Raw genomic sequence first — 21,127 nt, forward strand, 5'->3', positions numbered from 1 at the left:
TTGGTGAGGTTCCTTATTGAGCATGAAATCTGTACAAAAGGTTGTAGGTAATTCATCTATTTAATAAAAACATACATGCAATAAAAGAAATTCTTTGAAGTATACCAGAAACAAAGAGGTTTCATCCTTTGGCTTAAAGAAACCCAATCCCTTGATCCCTTGAACGTAAGTGATCATTGACAGACTTACCCTTAGTAAGTTTCCATTTTTTTTTTTAAGATTTTATTTATTTATTTTTAGAGGGGAACAGAAGGAGAAAGAGAGGAAGAGAAAGATCAATGTGTGCTTGCCTCCACCATGCCCCCTACTGAGGACCTGGACCGAAACCCATGCATGCACCCTCATTGGGAATCAAACCAATGACCCTTTGGTTCGCAGCCTGCTCTCAATCCACTGAGCTACACCCTCCAGGGCAGTTTCCATTTTCTATGAGTCCACTGTGACCAGATCATTTGCTTCAATCCCATTACTTAAGTATGCCAATAATACCAACCACATTGCTGTCAGGTCTTTCTAAACAGAAAGCATCTGTAATTCATCGGATGTTAATTTAATATTGTATTTATTTATTTTTAGAGAGAGGGGAAGGGAAGGAGAGAAAGAGAAGGAGAGAAACATCAATGTGTGGTTGCCTCTCGTGCACCCCCTACTGGCGACCTGGCTTGCAACCCAGGCATGTGCCCTGAATGGGAATTGAACCGGCAACCCTTTGGTTCACTAGCTGGCACTCAATCCACTGAATCATACCAGGCAGGGCACCAGCTATTAATTTAACTGAGATAATGTGGTTTAATTCTCTGAGAAAACACTTCTCAAGTTCATTTAGTAAGATTATTGTCAGTGTTTGAAAAGAAACCTTTATTTTTGTCATTATATACCACCTTCAGTAATGTCTCAGCTGCATTAAGAAGTATGAATGAAAATTTGTCACACAACCAAGTACAGAGAAGGGCAACTCAGGAAGAATAAAGTCAATGGAAAGAAACAATAGCACAGCAAATTTAAAAAATAAACTGTATAGTACTGCAGAAAAACAAAACACTGGAGAATGGGTTAAGTTGGCATTGTGTGTCATACTAAAGTAAGCTTTAATTTTTTGTCTCATTATGCAGGTCTCAAGCCATCGGGTCAAGAAATCAATTAGGATGTCACAATGTGCACTTTTTTTAATGAAGTGAAATAGAAGAGAACATGACTAAACAGAGTGCATCACAGGCAGTATGGGTTAGTTTGTTTCATTAAACTTTTGTTTCTGTTATTTGTTTATATTTCTTTTGGTAAATCATGGTCAAAATCAGGTTTGAAAGCTACTACTGTCTAGATAATGGAGGTTCAAGGTAAGGTCTCAAAAAAACTACATTCTTTACAAAGCCATACTTGCAGTATATCAAGTAGTTTTTCAAACTGCTGGGAGTCTCAATTTTTTTTTAAGTAAAACAGAATAGAGTTAAAAAGAAAATAGAATGCACCACAAGTAGTAATTAAAAAGGGTAAGGGTATTTTTTTAGGCAATTTGGGTTTCATTGTGTGTGTGTATGTGTGTGTAAACACACACAAATTGTGTCACAGTATAAAATGAATTTCTTAATTTTTACTTGGATCGAATAAAAAAATTGAAAAACATTGATAAAAGTTAGTAACTGGCAAAGAAAGAGATCAAGAAAAGTGAGAAAATTAAGACTAGTACAAAAGAAGAAAACAGAAAATGAGGGTTTAGTCACAAGAAATAAAAGAATGTTAGCTTCTAAAGCAATTTAAGAGGTAGAAAAGAACAATCTTGGTAAATAATTAGATTGGAGTGGGAGAAGGAAAAAAAAGAAAGGCTAACTGACTGAAATCTCTAAAAAAATCTGTTTGAAGTACAAGAGGACACATTTTATTTAATCCACATACCTACACTTTACACTACAATGTACAATTTCCATAACATGGCATTTAAAACATACCATTTTATGTCTTATAGTTATATTTCATTTTTTTCCTACTGCAATCACTCACAGGCCCTATGTACTGGGCAAATAATGTCATATCCATAAAAATCAATGTTAAATTATTAAAACGTACTATTTCTCCACAGCACTCAAAGATTTTGAGTGGTGTACAATGCTGACACCAAACTATTGTGTTACATGTTATTTCATTACATAACATAGATTAGGTCCCTAAAAAACCATGAAAAGAAAAAACATTAGGTATTTTGTATATTCACTTTTATAATTATTTCAAAAATGGCTTCATGATGAAAACATGGTATCTAGGAGTTCTAGTGTTAGAGGATACAGTCTCTTGTCAGTGTGATGTCTCTGTTACTTTGTTCTGAATTCCATGAAAAACTAAACCTACATAAGGACTAAAAGCAAACATAAAACCACATGGCTAACAATGAGAGTAGAAAATTCTTACAGGATTCAAAAAAACTACTATAAACTAATATAAATTTTATTTCTCTAACCACCAGCCATCAGCATTGCTGTGTCCCATTAAATAAATAAGTGCTAGTTATAGGAGACCATTCTGCGTGGCGTGGGCCAGCTCCCACTGGGAAAGGCCAGTGGAAAACAAGGTCCGGCACATAGGACCCATGCCCATAGATAGGTTCCCCCATGGGGAATCGGGCCTGCGTTGTACTTAGGCAGCTATGAGGCTTCCTTTTGCTAAAACTCCCCCACCCAGAGTTGAGGCAGCAAACCTTTACTGCTTATCTTTAAAGTAACTTCCTAAAATCTATGCTAAACCTTCCAAAGACCAGTGTAACCAGTTCAACCACTTTTCCCTTTACATTTGCAAATATCCTTCCTTTCTGATATAATTAAGCAACATCCTCTCCTTTGTTTTCTGTAAAAGGTAACCACCTAAGGCGAACCTGAGCATAGTAAATGAGGACCATCCTTAATGTAATGTGCCCAGAAAAGCAATAAAAGCCTGTCAAGGCAAAACTCAGGGAACTCTCCTCTTGAGAGTGGCCAAGGTGCTCCGAGGCGCTCTCCCCTTGAGAGAGTGGTCGTGCAGTCCCTTTTTCTCCACAGGATTTCTTTAGTCTGTGTGAATTTGTCCATTGCTACCACAACACGCAGATCCCGCAGGCCGGGACCCGCATCAGCTACTAGCCTTTCCACTCTAGATACGTGAATTGGTTCTCTTAGGTAGGAAATAAAAGCCCATAAAATAAAATCATACAGTTACGATTTAACTCGGTGATTAGGAATTTCCCCTAAATCCATGCAGTTACCTTAAAACTCCATAGATGAGGACCCTAGCTCACTATATACATGATGAGCAACCTTAAAGTCACTTAAGTAAAATAAGGTGTGGAAAAATTCTAAATTTCTATACAGTTGTTGCTCAATAAATAAGGAAGCTAACATTTGGTTAAAAAAAAAAAAAAAACTATTTCTTTTGAAAGGAGTTAAACACCGTGAAAGGAAAAAAGGCCTAATACTGCTTCCCATTAAAATTTTAGGAGGTATTTATTTATTTATTTATTTATTTAAATATCCATGTTAATGCATAACAAGACTTATTAAAGCTTTCTCTCCTACCTAAAATAATCTTTCCAAATACATGTATATATACCTAAACATATTCAAATACCTATACACATGCACACTGACCTACTAAAAGTAACTAACATATATGTACACACACTTCATCTATACTTTAATATACAGTTGACCCTTGAACAATGTGGGGACTAGGGGCATCAACCTCAAGCAGTAGAATATCCACTTATAACTTTTGACTCCCCCCAAACTACAGTTGTCCCTCAGTATCTGCAGAGATTGGTTGCAGGATGCCCTACACACACACACACACACACACACACACACTCATCAAAATCCACAGATGCTCAAGTCGCTTACATAAAATAACATAGAGCAATGCATACAGTTGGACCTCATATTTGCAGATTCCCAACAGCAGATCAAATATATTGTTTTGGATCCATTGTTTGTTAAATCAGAGGATGCAAAATCAGAGGGTATGGAGACTTGACTGTGTGTTTATTGAAAAAAATCTACATATAAATGGACCCTCAGGGGTCAAACACCAGTTGTTCAAAAGTTAACTATTTACTTCACATATATTGAAATACTTAAAATTAAGTGCTGTGCAAAATGCTTAAAGAGGTCTATTAATCTACTGATTATTCTGCCTCAAAGTAGTCCATTCTCTATTTAAACAATTTTTTCTCAAATGGTAAGGGGGGGGGGAAAGAGGAAGCATACCCTACTAGTTAAAAGCTAACCTGTGGGTCAAAAACTTAGATTTGAATCATTTGGTAGTTTTGTGACCTAGGTAAGTTATCTGAAACTCTCCTGACCTCCATTTCCTCATATTTTAGTAAAAGTGTTAGCTATAATTATTTTGGGGGGAAGGGAATATATACATATTTCCATTCAGATATGTATATGATATACAAAGATTTAACAGTAGCTGACTTTGGTAGTAAAAGTGATTCTTTGTATTTTCTAACAGTCTCCAAGTTTTCTAGAGTAAACATACATTAATCATAATTCAGGAGAAAAGTGATTTTTAAAATTATTTAGAAAATGTCCAACATATAATAAAAAAAATCACTCATCATACCAAAAATCAAGAAAGTCACTACTTGAATTAGAAAAAACAATCAACAAGTTTCAAAACTTATATAAGATACTGGAATTATCAAAGATTTTTTTAAGTAACCATCATAAAAATTCTTTGTCAATTATAAATTTGCTTGAAACAGACAAAAATATAGAAAATCCAAGTCAAAAAAACAGAAATTAAAAAGAAAAAAAAACATATGGAAATTAGACAACTGTAAAGTAAAACAAATAAAATAAATAAAAAAACCCTTCTGGATAGGCTAACCTCTGGGTAGTAGGGAATTACAAATGATAGAATTATTGAATTTGGGAAGGGGTCAATAGAATTTAACCAGTCTGAACAAGAAAAGTAAAAATGACTGAAAAAATAAATAAAATCTCAAAGATACATGGACTAATAAAAGGTCCAAGTCCACATCATTGGAGTCCCATAAAGAAAAGAGAGTGGAGTTGAAAGAGTATTCAAAAAATAATGGCTGAAAACTTCTAAAATGTGAAGAAAAACATAAACCTCCAGATTCCAATGAGCAAACTACAAACAGGTAAATGCACAGAAATGACCCTTTGACATATCATAACACATCCAAAAACAAAGACAAAGAGCAAGACCCATGCACAGGAGCAGGGGCAGTGACTCAGGTGATCCCACCTGGAGGCACATTTCTCACGGAGGTAATGCACAAACCATGAGGAACGACTTTCTATGGACAAGTTAAATTGGCATTCAAGAGCAAGGCTCCTGGCTTCAAGTTCAAGATGGCAGAGTAGGAAGATCCTGAGCTGACCTCCTCTCATTGACACCAAAACTGCAACTACATATAGAACAATCTCTGAGAACCACCTAAGAATAGCAGAACAGATTTTCTACAACTATGGATATAAAGTAAAAGCCGCACTGAAACGGATATGAGGAGCAGAGACTAAGTCTAGCCAGGACCTACCCTACTCCCAGCTCCTCATGTAGTGACTGAATAGTGGGAGGGTTAGCATAACCATGGAAGTTATCCTGAAGAGCAAAGGGTCTGAGCCCTAGCCTGGCTGACCTGAACCAGGGCAGGAGCCCAACTAACATCTGGCTTTGAAAACCAGCATGGCTTATATCTGTGGTAGCCAAAGGAAAACCCAGGTTGTACTCTTTCTGAGTTCTGGCACAGAAGCAGTAGTTTGAAAAGCCCCTAGGTCATACATGAAGGTAATACATTGACTAATTTCAGGGTGCATGCTGGAGGGACAGGTATCTGTTGGAACTTGGTCTTGTGTCAGAGGGGCTGGTGGGCACCATTTTTTCTCCTTTCTTTAACCTAGCTGGTCTGACACTGGCAGACACCATATCTGACATTGTCCATTAAACTTACCAATACTGGTCACCCTACCCTGGCATTTCTCTGACAACCTACCCAGGGTAGCACCCCTCCAAAGCACCTCCTGCCCTGCCACACCCAGTGTATCACTCAGCTCCAGGACACAGCGGTGTGTCTGCAACAGCAGGGGTGGGCTTTGCAGCCAGCCACATCAGAAGCTTGCCCTGCACACCAGTGAGCCTATAACAGTGTGGCCAGGCATCACAGCCAGAAGGTCAGAGACCAGCCTCACCTGTTAGTATGTCCACAGAAGTTGTGGCCCAGCAACAACAGGAGGCTACACTAGTCCACACTCCAGAGCACATGGCTCTGGTGACAAGAGGGACATCTAAGTAAGAGCTCCACGGGAAAATAAGGTCACTTTTTCAACACCAGCAGATTTAGCTTACCTACCTAACACATTACATAGAAACAAACAGGATAAATGAAGATAGAAAAGATGTTCTCAACAACAACAAAAAAAAACAGAACAAAACCACAGAAAAAGAACTTAATGAAACTGAGGTAAGACATCTACTAGACGAAGAATTCAGAGTAACAGTCATAAAGATGTTCATTCAACACTCCAGAAAAATGAATAAACTCAATGAGAACTTCAACAACTTGAACAAAGACATAAAAATTTCTAAAAAAGGACCTATCAGAACTGAAGAATTAATAGCTGAAATGAAAAATGCACTGGAGGGAATCAACAGCAGATCAAATGACACAAGAAAACATCAGCAATCAGGAAAACAGGATAGTGGAAATCACTCAACTAAGATCAAAAAGAAAAAAGAATTAAAAAAATAAAGATAGCATAAGGGACCTTTGGGACAACATCAAGAGTACTAACATTAGAATTATAGGGGTCCCAGAAGGAGAAAAGAGAAAGGGACTGAAAGGTACTTTAAGAAATAATGGCCAAAAACTTTCCTAACTTGACAAAGGAAACAGACATCCAAGTCCAGGAAGCACAGAGAGTCCCAAGCAAGATGAACCCAAAGAGAGCCACACCAAGATACATTATAATTAAGCTGTTAAAAGATAAAGATAAAGGGAGAATCTTAGAAAGCAGCAAGAAAAAAACAACTAGTTACATACAAGGGCATGCCCATAAGACTATTAGCTGACTTTTCATCAGAAACTTTGCAGGCCAAAAGGGAGTGGCATAATATATTCAACATAATGAAAGAAAAAAAAAAAAGAAAGAAACCTACAACCAAGAATATTTTACCCAGTAAGGTTATCATTGAGAACTGAAGGAGTGATCAAGATTTTCTCAGATAAGCAATAGTTAAAGTTGTTCATCACCACTAAAACTGCATTACAAGAAATGTTAAAGGGAATTCTTTAAGTAAAAAGAAAAGGCCAAAACTTGAAATAAAATACATGAAAAAAAAAAATCTCACTGGTAAAGGCAAACATATAGTAAAGACAGTAGACAAACCACTTAAAAGTCTAGTATGAAAACAGTTAAAATGGTAATAAGCACATACCTATCAATAATTAGTTTCAATGGAAGTTGAAGTGCTCCACTGTAAAAACATAGGATAACTAAATGGATTAAAAAAAAACCAAGACCCCTACATATACTGCCAACATAAGACTCCAGATTGAAAGATGTATGGAGGCTGAAAAGGTAAGGGTGGAAAAGATATTTTGTGAAAATGGAAATGAAAAAAAGAGAGAGAAATTGGGATCGCAGTACTTATATCAGACAGACTTTAAAACAACGGGTATATAACAAAGGACAAACAGAGGCCCAGCAGTTCCACTTCTGGGGGCTTATCTGAAAAAAATGAAAAAATTCAAAAAGATATATGCCCCTCTATATCAACTGCAGCATTATTTACAACAGTCAAGTTATTGAAGCAATCTAGGTGTTCATCACTAAATGAATAAAGTGGATATGTGTGCATGTGCACACTGGAGTATTACTCAGCCGTGAAAAATAGATAGATCTTGCCATGTGCGACAACATGGATAGACCTAGAAGGTCTTACGCTAAGTGAAATTAATTCAGACAAATACTGTACCATTTCACTTAGGTGTGGAATCTAAAAAAAACTAAAGAAATGAACAAACAAAACAAACTGACCCATAGATCCTGAAAAACTGATCATCACCAGAGGGTTGGGCGGTGGCGGTATGGGCAAAAAGGTTAAAGGAATTAAGAGGTACAAACTGATAAATAAGTCCTGGGGATGTAAGGTACAACATAGTGGATATTAATAATATCACAGTAACTTTGTACAGTGACAGAGGGATAGTGGACATTTTATGGTGATCCCTTTGTAAGGTATATGAATATTAAATCTCACTATGTCCTACAACTGCAACTAACATAATACTGTATGTCAACTGTATGTTATTCAGAAGAGCTTTACATTTCAGAATAAAAATTGGACATGAAAGAAAATAAAAATAAAAAAATTAAAATAAAAACAAAGAGAAAATCTTGTAAGCAACCACAAAGAAAGGATGCATTATCTATAGGGGAATACCAATTTGACTGAGAGCAGATTTCTTATCTAAAACTGCAAAAGTAAGAAGAAAAAAATTTTCAAGTGCTGAAAGGACTGTAAATCATGAATTCTACACCTGATAAAATTATCTTCAGGAATGAAGGGGATATAAAGACATAAGCAAGCAAAGGAAAATTAAGGATATTTATCACTAACAGCAGCATATCCTTCTAGAAGTTCTTCAAATGATAAAAGGAACTATTGAAACATCAGGCAAAGAGTACAAAAAATGGAAAAAACCCAAAAATATGGCTAAAAATAAGACTCAATAGAATGCCCTTCCACTCAAGTGGTTTTAAAATCATATTAAACACATAAGATAAATATCCAGGCAAAAATTTTTTTAAAGATAAGTTTGGAGTTTGTCAAAATTAAAAATCTCTGGTACATCAAAAGACACTGTCAAAGAGTTAAAAGGCAACCTATGTAATGAAAGAAAATATTTACAACCAACTTACCTGCAAAGAGATTGATATCCAGAATATATTTAAAAAATCAACACCACCACCACAAAACCTGATTTAAAAATGGGCAAAATCCTGAAGAGACATTTCTCCAAAGATACACAAATGGTAAATAAGCATATGAAAAGATGATCAACAACTATTATCAAAAAAGAGAGAGAGAGAGAAGGAAAGAAAAGGATAGAGGGAGGGAAGTGATGATGACCACGTACAACAACTGGAACCCTCACACATTGCTAATGGGACTGAAAAATGGCATAGCCACTATGGAAAATGGTATGCAGTTCCTCAAAAACTTAAACACAGCATTATATATTATCCAGCAATTCCACTCCTTGGTATAGTCCCAAGAAGGAAAGCAGCAACTTGAACATAGATTTGTACACCATGTTCAAGCAGTATTTGTCGCAGTAGCCAAAAGGTAGAAGCAAACCAAATGCCCATTGATGGACAAATCAATATACAAAAGGTGTGATAAGCACAGAATAGTATTCAGGCTTAAAAAGAAAATTCCAACAAATGTTACAACATAGGTGAACCTTGAAACATTATGCTAAAGCTACACACCAGCATCTCTCATTAACTTTAGACACAAAAATCCTCAACATTATCAACAACATGAATTTGGCAATGTTTGAAATACATTATACACCATAACCAAGTGGGATTTATTCTAGGTATGAAAAGTTGGTTCAACATTATAAAATCAGTGTTGTCTACTATATCAACAAGCTAAAGAAAAAAAATTGTATGATCAGATAAACAGACTCAGAAAAAGAATTTGACAAAATACAGCACCCATTCATAACAAATGCTCAATAAATTAGGAAGAGAGGTGATCTACCTCAACTTGATAGAAAGTATCTATCTATCCTTCCCCCTCAGAGTCTCCAGTTAACATCATACTTAATAGTAAATATTAAACACTTTACACCTAAGACAAATAATAAAGCACTCTCTCACCACGCTCACTCAGTATAACAGTAGAAGTTCTAGCCACTGCAAATTAGACAAGAAAAAGAAATAAAAGGCATACAGATTCAAAAGAAAACAATAAAACTGTCCCTATTTGTACTTGGCATACTTGTAGAAAATCCCAAGGAATCTATAAAAAGCATCTTAGAACTACAGTAAGTTTAGCAAAGTTACAGGATATAGGACCAACATACAAAAACCAATAGTACTTCTATATACTAACAAAAGACATATGAAAATTGAAATTTAAAACATAGTAACATTTACAAAATTACTCCAAAGAAAATAAAGTATAAATTTAACATGTGTACAGAATTGATACACTAAATACTATAAAATTCTGAATAAAGAAATCAGAGAGGACCTAAACAAATGTAGATATATACCATGTCAATATAGTAAAGATGTCAATTCTCCCCAAACTGATCTATAGGTTTAATACAATCTATGAAAATCTCAGCAAAGTTTTTATAAACATGGACAAGCTTGTTCTAAAACTTACATGTAAAGGCATAGGCTTAGAATGGCTGAAAACTTACTGAAAAGTGAGAGGAATCAGCCTACCCAAATTAAGGCTTACTACATAGCTACACTAACCAAGAGTGTAATATTAGCAGATGAAGACACATAGATCAATGTACCACCATAGAGAACCCAAAATAAATCCCCACATATATGTCCAAATGACTTTTGACAAAAATACAAAAGTAATTCAGTAGAAGGAGGATAGTCACCTTTTCAACAAATGTTGCTGGAGCAATTGGATATCTATAGGCAAAAATATGAACCTCAATTTTAACTTCATATCTCTTATGTAACTGAAATAAAAATGGATCATGGACTTAACTGTAAAGCACCAAACTATAAAAATTTTAGAAACAGTCATAGTAGAACATCTTCGAGACCTAGGCTAGACAAAGAGTTCTTAGACTTGTCTCTAAAAGCACAACCTACAGAAGAAAATATAAACAAATTAAGCCTCTTCAAAATTAAAAACTGTTCCTCTATTAAGAGGAGAAAAAGACAAGCTACAAAATGGGAATAAATATTTCCATGCCACATAAAAAAAGGACTAATTTTAGAATACATAAAGAACTCTCAAAACTCAACAATAAAAAAAAATCCTACTGGAAAAGGGGCAACAGAGATAAACTGATATTTTGCCAAAAAGAATGTACAGATGGCAAACAAATTTATACCTGAAAAAATTTTCAGCATCATCAGACATTAGAGAAATGCAAATTAAAACCACAATGAGATATCACTAGACATCTATGAGAATAGATGAAATAAAAAATGGTGACAATATCAATGCTGGTGTGGCTATGCATAGAATCTCTTCACACCATAATGATCAGGCATGCATTTAAATGTTTTCCATCTTTCAAAACCAATGGAGCCAAAAAGAGATATAAGTCACTAATTCATAAAGAAGGTAACATATAAGGATTAAAGTTTTTCTTTCCTACAGTAATAGACAGGATATAGAAGAATGAGGACCCTGTTTCTCAAGCAGTTGATGTACATACACCTAATCTGCTCCAAAATCATCCACAGTCATTTTAAAAAATGCAGGGTTACCAACGTATCAATCAACATGGGCTACCATAAGAAAATACCACAAAGTGGATGTCTTAAATAACAGAATTTTTTTTCTCACAGTTCTGGAGGATAAGTTCAAGATCAAGATGCCAGGAGAACTGGGTTTCTAGTGAGGTCTCTCTCCTTGGCTTTTTGACTGCTACCTTCTCACTGTGAACTAACAAGGCCTTTTCTCTAGGCTCATGCACTCCTGGCGTCTCTTCCTCCCCTTACAGGAACAACAGTTGTATTGGATTACGGACCCACCGATAAGGCCTCATTTAACCTTAATTACCTCCTTAAAGGCCCTATTTCCATATATAGCCACACTAGAGGTTAGGGCTTCAACCTACGAATTCTTGGAGGAACAGAGGAGAAGAAACACATTTCACTACAGTAACTTAAGTACATTTAGTTTTGTATGGGTGCTCATATTTGTGTGGGTCTGTGTGTGTTACATGCACTGGAAGGGGGCAAGGCAAAAGAAAAAGTATAGTTTTTGCATTAGAATTCCAGTTCTATCACTTAAAGTGTTCTCAATAAAAATGTGAATATCTATTTGCACTATATAGTTGTGAGAATTAAATGAGATAATCCATGTAGTAAATAATAAGGAAGTCAACAGTGGGCCTCTGCCTTTCCATCCCGCCCCAAATTAATTATAAATATTATTCAAGTCTAAACATACCTGAAAAATTAGGGACCCTGGATTCTGTCCCAGTTCTACCACTATCTAGCTATGTGACTTTAATTAAGCGAGCCACCCCACCTGAGTCTGCTTCTGTACCTAGACAATGTGAGTTTCCTCTATCACTAAAATACTATGCATCTATGCACATCACTCTTATGATTTGACTATCAAATGTGAACGCTACAAAAGCTAATCAAACTTTCTATAATTCATCAGTAACAAAGGATTATGGTATGAAATTTCAGTATCATTCTTTCATACTTTCAACTCTTCAACTATCCTCTAATTTGAGAAACATCAGTAGGTGTCTATAGGTCAATTTATCACCTTATTTCTCTATCATTAATGCCTCAGTGTATATTATTTTACATTTTTTTGTCTCCCACAATGTTCACTGTTTTACTCACAAATATAATCACTAAAACACCCAAATCCTACTGAGATGTGATTAGACATATGGAGAAGTATATTGTATCTGACAACTATTTTTATCTTAGCCCATAAATGAAATGTATTGCAGATAATTTCAAGGTAACACACCAACCTTCCATACACTTGCATATTCAGACGATGATCCATAACCAACATCCATACCTAATATTTTTGGTTTAAAATTGAGATAATGAGAGTAAGAAGCAAAATCTATTGTGGAGATATTTGAATCATGTAATAAAAGACAATACACTGCCATGACCAGGGTGGCTCAGTTCGTTGGACGTCATCCCACAAAATGAAAGGTTGAAGGTTTGATTCTGGTCAGGGCACATGCCTGGGTTTGCAGGTTCAGTCCCCAGTCTGGCCCATGTGAGAAGAAACCAATCTATGTTTCTCTCTCACAGGTCGATGTTTCTCCTCTCTTTCTACCTCCCTTCCCCTCTGTCTAAAAATAAATAAAATCTTTAAAAAATAAACAAACAAACAAGACAACTTGCCATGCTGAGCCTAAGGGAAGAACTTATAAGTATTTGTCCTTTCATCCCACCTCCTCCCTTACGACTAGCATTCTAGTATTATCTGATATTACATGTAAATGAATACATGGGTAGGCTATAACTTGGATGCCCCCAAGAAATCTCACCTGCCAGTATTAATGCCTTTGCATATTCAAATGATGAGCCACAACCAACAACTCATACTAAATCTAGAATGGGTCACGTGACTAGCATTGGCCACTGGAACTTTAGCACACATTAAGAACACAAAGGCTTGATAAGGCTGACACAGAGAAGCTTGTCCTCTTGTAATGTTCCCTTGTGGAACCCAGATGCCATGCTGTGAAGAAGCTCAAACTAATGAAGGAGAGAGTCTCCAGGGAGGGGGATAGGGAAGCATGAGGGAGTGTGGGAAAAGGTGGGGAAGGGTGAGAGGGACAGCAGAAGAGAGTTATGCCCAGCTATCCACCAACTGTTGCAGCCATTCCAGCTGGGGCACCAAACTTATGAGTTAAGAAGCCATCTTGAATGTTATAGCCAACAGATGACAAGTGAAACGTCCAAGGTGGCTTCTTAACTAAGTCTGGTGTCTCAGCTGGGATGGCTCGAGCAGCTGGTGGGTAGCTAGACACATCTCTCTCTCTCCCCCTCTCCCCCCTCCACCTTTCTCACCCCTCCTACCCTCCCCCCAGCCTCTCTTTCCCCTCTCTCTAACCATCCCCTCTTACTTTTCCCTTTCTTCTTCCTAATATACTGCTGTCCTTTTTCTTTTTTGTCAGTCAATAATGTCTGTCTGGTTGTCAGTGATTCAAATCAATTCTCACCTTTGGCTGTGCTCTGTATTCTTAGTAACTACAGGCACCTCCTTCAACCTCTCTCCAGACCACAGGTAAATAAATAAGAGTTCAGTAAGAAAGATGCTTCACTACAGTCAAAAATGTATACTCATTTAACTCATAATGCCTTTTTTTTTTTTTACCTGATAAGTCATTAGGCAAAGGACATAGGAACCAATAACCTCATGTTCAAAAAATACATGTAAATTAAGCAGCAAGAAAAAGTTACCTGCTACCTCTCCTCAGACTTTACTGATCCTACTTATATAAATTTCTTCTTCTTTTAACCCCCATGACCCTTTGCTCATACTTCACTTATGATAGTTATCTTAATCTAGCCTGAATCATAATAATTGGTTGACTTAACTTCCTACTAGATCTACAACTCTGAGAAGAGAGACTCACTGAGAAAAGAGGCACCTTACTCATTGTTGTAATCCCTTAAATTAAGTACCTACTATGTCACTCTACTATAGTTATGGTACAAAATCTGGGTCCTGGTCAACAACCACTCTGTCCATAACTAATCTTTGCAATTCTCACCCCCACTGTTATTAAGAAATAATGACTCAGCCATAGTTATAATGCAATCAGTGACAAAGTTAATGAACATTACATGTCTTAACATTAAGTTTAATAATTATTTGACTTAATTAAAAATGATTTTATTGTTGTAGAGACAGCAAGATGATTTTTAAGGGAAAAAATAGTATTATTTATATTCTTTATTTCTTCCTTCAGTTTCAGGCCTGAAAAGTCTAAATATTAGGTACAGGGTAAGATCTAGGCCAGATGCCAGGCAAATAATATCAAAGGCAAAGAAGGCCTGGTGGCAACTACAGTGAGATGGAGAACTCAGAACCCGCCTCGAAGGGACAACATTCACTCAGCTCTAGCAATGTACTCTCAAGCAGGAACAGCAACCTGTGCTTTCTCAAGCGATACTGGAAATTAAGACGTCTTAAGGTGAAGTCTTCCAATTTTTAAATGGTAGCAACTAATACTAAGAGCAAGCAATATTTATCTGTAGGTTGTATTCAGCCCAAAGACCTCCTGCTACTGCAGGCTCATAGTTAATATGTGTGTGTGCGCGCGCACACGTGTAAGTTTACAATTGAAGGCGGACTAAGAGAACAATATTCCTTTCCTATTGCCCCTCACCTCTAGAGAAGAGAGAAAGAAGTAACAAGAACCATGAGAAGCAGCCCCATAAAATTACAGGGAGTAACAGTGACAAACTCCTTTAATTTAACCTTTCTCTCTCTTGAGATATTTGTTAGCAATTTTAGATACAGAATCTTCTGTAGCATACAAATATGGGGAAGAATTTTCTTTTTACATTTTTTCCTCAAAACTTGCAGAAAGAAAAATATTCAAATAAATGTAATAGCTAAAATTATACAAACTTTTCTGGCCTTAACCAAACTAATGAAAATGTACAATAATAAACTTGAGACTAATGATTCACCGTGCACACAGAAAAACATACAAAATACTAATAGCATTATTACATTTGCACTGGTAGATCTACATATTGTCACTGGACTCTCTTGTGACCAACAGCACCAAACTAGCTGGAGCAGCTTGACCAGGGGACCCTCATCTAACAAACCACTGTGGACTCAATCCTGTGACCTGAACCTCCAAATCATATTATCAGTAAGTAAGATGACCAGTCACTAGTAATCAAATATCAATCTATTACAAAAACATTTCTCTAATACTTTTATGAAAGATTTGACATTATTTAATCAAGTCATTAAGGCATTTTTCTCTCATTTAAAAATAGAATATATTGAAAACAAATTTCATCTCTAAACTTGCTTAACTTGATAAGTTAAAATTTTAAATATAATTAATCGTAGAAAGGACTTTGAAGTTCAGAACATTCTCTGAAATAGCTATTAGTAAGGGAGTCCCTATACCAACAGAATTAGTAGGCAACATAATGATAAAAATTGCATTATTGTTATTTTAGGATATCGTTTATTTGTTGAACATTCAGTATGTGCCAGGCACTATACTGAATACGTTCAGGGTTCTTGTAAAACTTTAAAATGACCATAGGAAAGTACCATTATTATCCCCATTTTACAGTTGGGGAAACTGACCTTTCCAAGATCACACAGCTAGTAAGTGGTACAGTCAGGATTCCAACCCAAATCTTGTCTAACTTCAGAATTTGCATGCTTAACCACTACACTCTATTGCCTCCAGTGACTGTGGGTTGATATCTAAGATAAAGAAAAGAGGGTAATTTGTATTTCTCTGTGGCAAATTTAAAAAACAAAGTAGAAATGGAGGAAACTTTTTAGGAATAAAACAAATCTCATATGCATAGCCGCACAAATACTTTTATTTTCAAATACATATAATAATGAAAATCTCACACAATGGCTTCCTAACAATTTTTCCTATGTAGTCATTCATGTTTATTATTAAAACATTTAATTGGAAGGCTCTGTATTTTCTGCTCAATTTTGCTGTGAACCTAAAACTGCTGTACAAAGTAAATTCTGTTTTTTAAAAAATTTAAAACTGCAATATACTAAATATTCCTAATTCAACTCAGTGTGAACTGGCATAAGACTGTATTCTTTTAATATAAAAAGTTGTACTTTATTTTAACCATAGTGTTGAGCATGTAGTGGGCATTTTATATTTAACTGATTTTTTGCAGCAAGGCTTGAGGAAGTGTAAATAGTGTATAAAATTAGAATTTCTATCACTCCCAGAACACCTTCAGAAAAGTCTGCAATAGACATAAGTTGGAATAAAATTAGACGGAAAAAAAAAACCTGTTGAATAATACAAAAGGAATACAATACCCCTACACTATGGCTGACATAATTCCACCTGAGTATCAAAAGATGTAGACATAAGTCAAAAACAGATTAATATTACAGAATCTTCCTAATTTGTTTTTTAATTCCTCTCTAAATCCTCCAAAAAAGTCCTCAAAAAAGTAAAAAATATTTTCCAACATATGGACCAAATCTTTTTTCCTCTGATACCAAGATTGTCAAATTCTAAAGGTCAATTAGGATAGATGTGAGAGATCTATAAAATGAGTTTTGCCTACTCCACCACTCCCCATCAACGTTTCCCTCTCATCAAGGTCCACATTTATATATAAATACATACCTAAGTTCACTGATGAATGGAACAAGAAAGAGGGAGGTACTCACCCTATATAAAAAAGTCATTTGTTCTATATATTTTGTGGTAGACTGTCAAAATTAATTTAGAAGTAGAATACTGTATTGGCCACCAACAAAAAGTGTTGAAGGGAAGTACGCTCTTAATTTTGTTTGACTTCAATATTCTTACTTACAAAGCCTCAACTCTAAAGAATCACACTAATATTAATAAACAAGAATTCTAAGGCACAAGTTACAGATACTGTTGGGGTATAGGCCTTTAATCACACCTGTAATTCAGAGAACTCCTTTCCTTTCTCGGTGACCCACGTTTTCATAAGTGATCTAAGACTTTTTTGCATCGCTATTCTTTCGAGAGGCTGAAGTTTGGATTTGCAGTGCAAAAAAAACAATACGTTCCGATCAAGACATGTTTCAAATGATACCAGTACAATACTCGTTTAAACACTTATATTCAAAGCTTTTCACTAACCATCTAGCTTCAACTGGGAACACACATAGGTTAATACTACACAATAGACTACGATACGACTGCCTTGGTAGCTGCAAGCTCAGCTGATTCCCAGGACGCCACCTCAATCTGGAAGGGGCAAAACCACATCCGGTTCTCACCTGACACACATTTTCCCATGTTTCCCATCTTAAAAACTTTACATCTTCCCAGAGGAGCAATAAATATACAAAGACGGCACTGAATATACCTGTAGGGACGATAAGTGGTCGAATTAAATCCCTACGCGTGGAACCTGAAGCTTCAAAACTTTCCAGAACAAATCACACCTGACAGAATGAATATGTATGTTTTCCCACTTCTTTCCAGAAGCCAGCTTCCCCAGTCCCGGAACAGCGGTCTAACTTACTGGTTTGTTGGAGGAGCGGTCAGCGGGATGGCCACCTCTTCTTCCTCGTATTCTGGTCCATCCAGAGAGTCACCTTCGTCCACTGTTCCCAGGCCCGTGCCCAAAGAGGGCAGTTGGGGAGGTGGCGGCAGAGGAGGGAATCCGCCTCCTGCCCCGAAGGTCTCAGCAGGTAACGAGTTGGTGCCTTTGGTGAGAGCCATCTCGCCGCCAGATCCCGCGGCGGACGCCGCACCGGCCACGCCAGCAGCAGCACCTCCCCCTGACAGTCCGGCTCCCCCCAGTGCCCCCGCCACAGACCCGGCTCCCAGAAATCCTGACCCCAAAGCGGCTCCGCCATCCAGAGTCCCGACCACTCTGCCTTCCGACAGCCCTGTATAGTGGGCAGCTGCCACAGGCAGGGCCGCGGGCATCTTCATCCGACACACTGCCGGATAGGGACTAGAGCCCGTGGCCGCGCCGCCTCCTGCTGCCCCGGCGGTGACCGGGCCGCCCTCCTCACTGCCGGCCTCGGCCGCCATCATGTTGAAACCCGCTCTACTCTGCCTAACCCTGCTCGCCCGGGAGCCCCAGGGGCCACCAGGCCCGGGCTCCGAGCCGCCCCACCCAGGCGCGTCCCCCCTTCAGTTCCCCAGGCGGAGGAAACAACAACAAAAGGCGAGAGCCCGCCGCCGCGCCCCCTCCTCGGGCCACAGCCCAGGCTCCCGAGCTGCCCGGGTTACGGGAAGCGAAGTGGGCAAAAAACCCAACGCCTGCACAAATGCCGTCCAAACCTTCACCTTAGACACCCACACTCACGCACACACATGCACAGAAGCAAAAAACTTCCTGGCTGCACGAAAGAGGAAGGGAAGCTCAGGGGAAGCGGCTGGGGCAGCTACCGCTCCTTCGGCCGCCGCTGCTGCTGCCGCCGCCACCGCTCCTCACCACCCCAGTTCCGGCCACCCCCACCGCAGCCACCGCCGGTGCCGCTGCTGGAGCCGGGGCCACTGCAGCCGCTTCATCCTCCACCGGACTGCAGATGGGAGGGGTGAGGAGAAAAGAGGAGGGGGGCGGGGTAGTGGGGAAATCAACAGAACCGCTCGCAACCTGGAGCTCTCAGTGAAATCTAGGGGAGAGAAAGGAAGGCGGGGCACCGGAGGAGGAGCGGAGGGAAGGAAGGGCGGGGAAGGAGGGAGAGGGCGCTTCTGCGCAGGCGCGTTCCCAGCGCGGGTTGGGGGGCGGGGGCGCTGGGCCCAGAGGGAGGAAAGGGAAAAGTCGGGAGGGAAGGAAGCGGTAGGGACGCGTGGGTTGTTGCCGCGCTGGCTGTCCAGGTCTGGTTAGAACGCGTGGCGAGGCCCCTTTCCCTTCGACGTTGCTGGCAGCGCGCGCCTGTCTCACTGGGCTTTGTTTGATGAGCCGGTGGGGCGGAGGAGGAGGGGAGGTCTGGGTACCTAAGCAAGCTTCTGCCCGGTGCTGTGAAAACCCGGGAGCCGAAAGGGATTTAGGAGTGGTGGGACGGAACCGGGAAAAGGAAAGGAAGATGCTTCGAAGCCAGTGCCCTGCTTCCTGACTGGTAGAAAAAAACACCCTTACTCGGCGGAGCAGACACCTAATGGCCAAGGCCTGGGGTAGGAGGGGTTGCAGGTTGCTTCGAAGGCTGAGGCAGTACTATTAATGTTTTCATTGCATAATATAAATCAGTATATGACTGTTTCAAACTAAAAAAATAAAATGAAACACTAGGTCCTAAAACTCAAGAAAACGAAACAGATAAAGGGGTGCCATATGGGGAAGGATGAGAATTTTGATGTAATGGTTGTGGAGTCAGATTTCTACAACTATATACGTATTGTTTTCTTCAGCGACCACAACCCCCCCCCACTTGCGCGCGCTCTCTCTCTCTCTCTCTCTCTCTCTCACACACACACACACACACACACACACACACACACCTGTGCCATTGCAAATCTGTTAGGTACTAATGAAATGTAGAGAGGAGGGGTGCCACATAGGACACCAATCAATGTATTTTTGTCCTCATGTGAAAAAGACAGTAGGGCTTGCACCACAATGCACATGTCACACACAAAGCACCCTCAACACGACAAATGTCAGTTATGTATTGGTTCAAACCTTATCAATAAATTGAAATCTCACCCTTAATATAGCCAACGAGATGGGCTTTGTTTTGTCTTTTATACTGGAATATAGAAAAACGATTATATGCATAGATGGAGGAATTATTCCTTTTGTTTGAAATTACAGTATAGGTAATTTGCCCTTATGGATTCATATATTGCTCATATCTTTTAAATTCTCCCAGAAAGAATCCCACATTAAATACATTAAACTTCGATCTTCGAGATCAATATCTTCCCTAATAAGGATGATAAAAACAAACATTGGAGCTGGGAAGGGTCTATAATAGAAGCCCAAAGAAAAAAGCAAAAGATCACTAAAATTGGTAGCAAGGTGCATGCAAGACATTTTCTTTTATTTTAGAAATCTGCATAAGCCTATTTACCAAATCAGTGATAAACTTGATTAAGCAGTAATTCTGAGGACTCCTTCATTGTGCTTACCTCTTATGCCTCGTACCCCTTGAGAAAATGAAGATGGACTAGTGACATTATTTTAGGACCTTATTAGAAATGCAAGTTTTGGGCCCCATCTCAGACCCTCTGAATTAGAAACTGCAGCAATCTATTTTTTAATGAGCCTAAAATTTACACATTTAAGAACGACTATACTATAGTGTACTAATCAGGAAGGAGGTATATAATACCTAAAAATGGCTCTGAAAGAAAGAAGAATGAGGCCCTGACTGGTGTGGCTCAGTGGATTGTTCGTCATTCTGCAAACCAAAAGGTCGACTGTTCCATTCCCAATCATGGCATACACTTGGGTTCCAGGCTAGGTCCCGGGTTGGGGGTGTGCAAGAGGCAACCAATCATGTTTCCCACATTGATGTTCCTCTCCCTCTTTTCTCCCTCCCTTCCCCTCTCTCTAAAAGTAAAGTATTTTTTAAAAAAGAAAGAAAAATGGGTAAGAAAGCCAACTTAATATCATTCGCTAAGTAGGTAGGTAAGAGATGTAGCTATTGGCTTACTAAGCTCTGTACTATTGGAAGGGGGGTTAGGAAATGAGAATGTGCATAATGAATTCCATATTAAAGAAAATAATGAAGTTTT

General features: G+C 38.4%; 1 protein-coding gene across 1 annotated transcript in view; it reads right to left on the minus strand.

Moving 5' to 3' along the window:
- Window positions 1–19,078, minus strand: part of RASA1 (RAS p21 protein activator 1) — a 111,421-nt gene extending 92,343 nt beyond the window's left edge. The window contains exon 1 of the mRNA XM_024563613.3: window positions 17,958–19,078. Coding sequence (XP_024419381.1) covers window positions 17,958–18,478 — 521 coding nt within the window. The 5' untranslated portion in view covers window positions 18,479–19,078. The remainder of the gene's footprint in view (window positions 1–17,957) is intronic.
- Between the last annotated feature and the right edge of the window lie 2,049 nt (window positions 19,079–21,127).

Source organism: Desmodus rotundus, chromosome 1, assembly GCF_022682495.2.
Source record: "Desmodus rotundus isolate HL8 chromosome 1, HLdesRot8A.1, whole genome shotgun sequence".
NCBI classification, from domain to species: domain Eukaryota; kingdom Metazoa; phylum Chordata; class Mammalia; order Chiroptera; family Phyllostomidae; genus Desmodus; species Desmodus rotundus.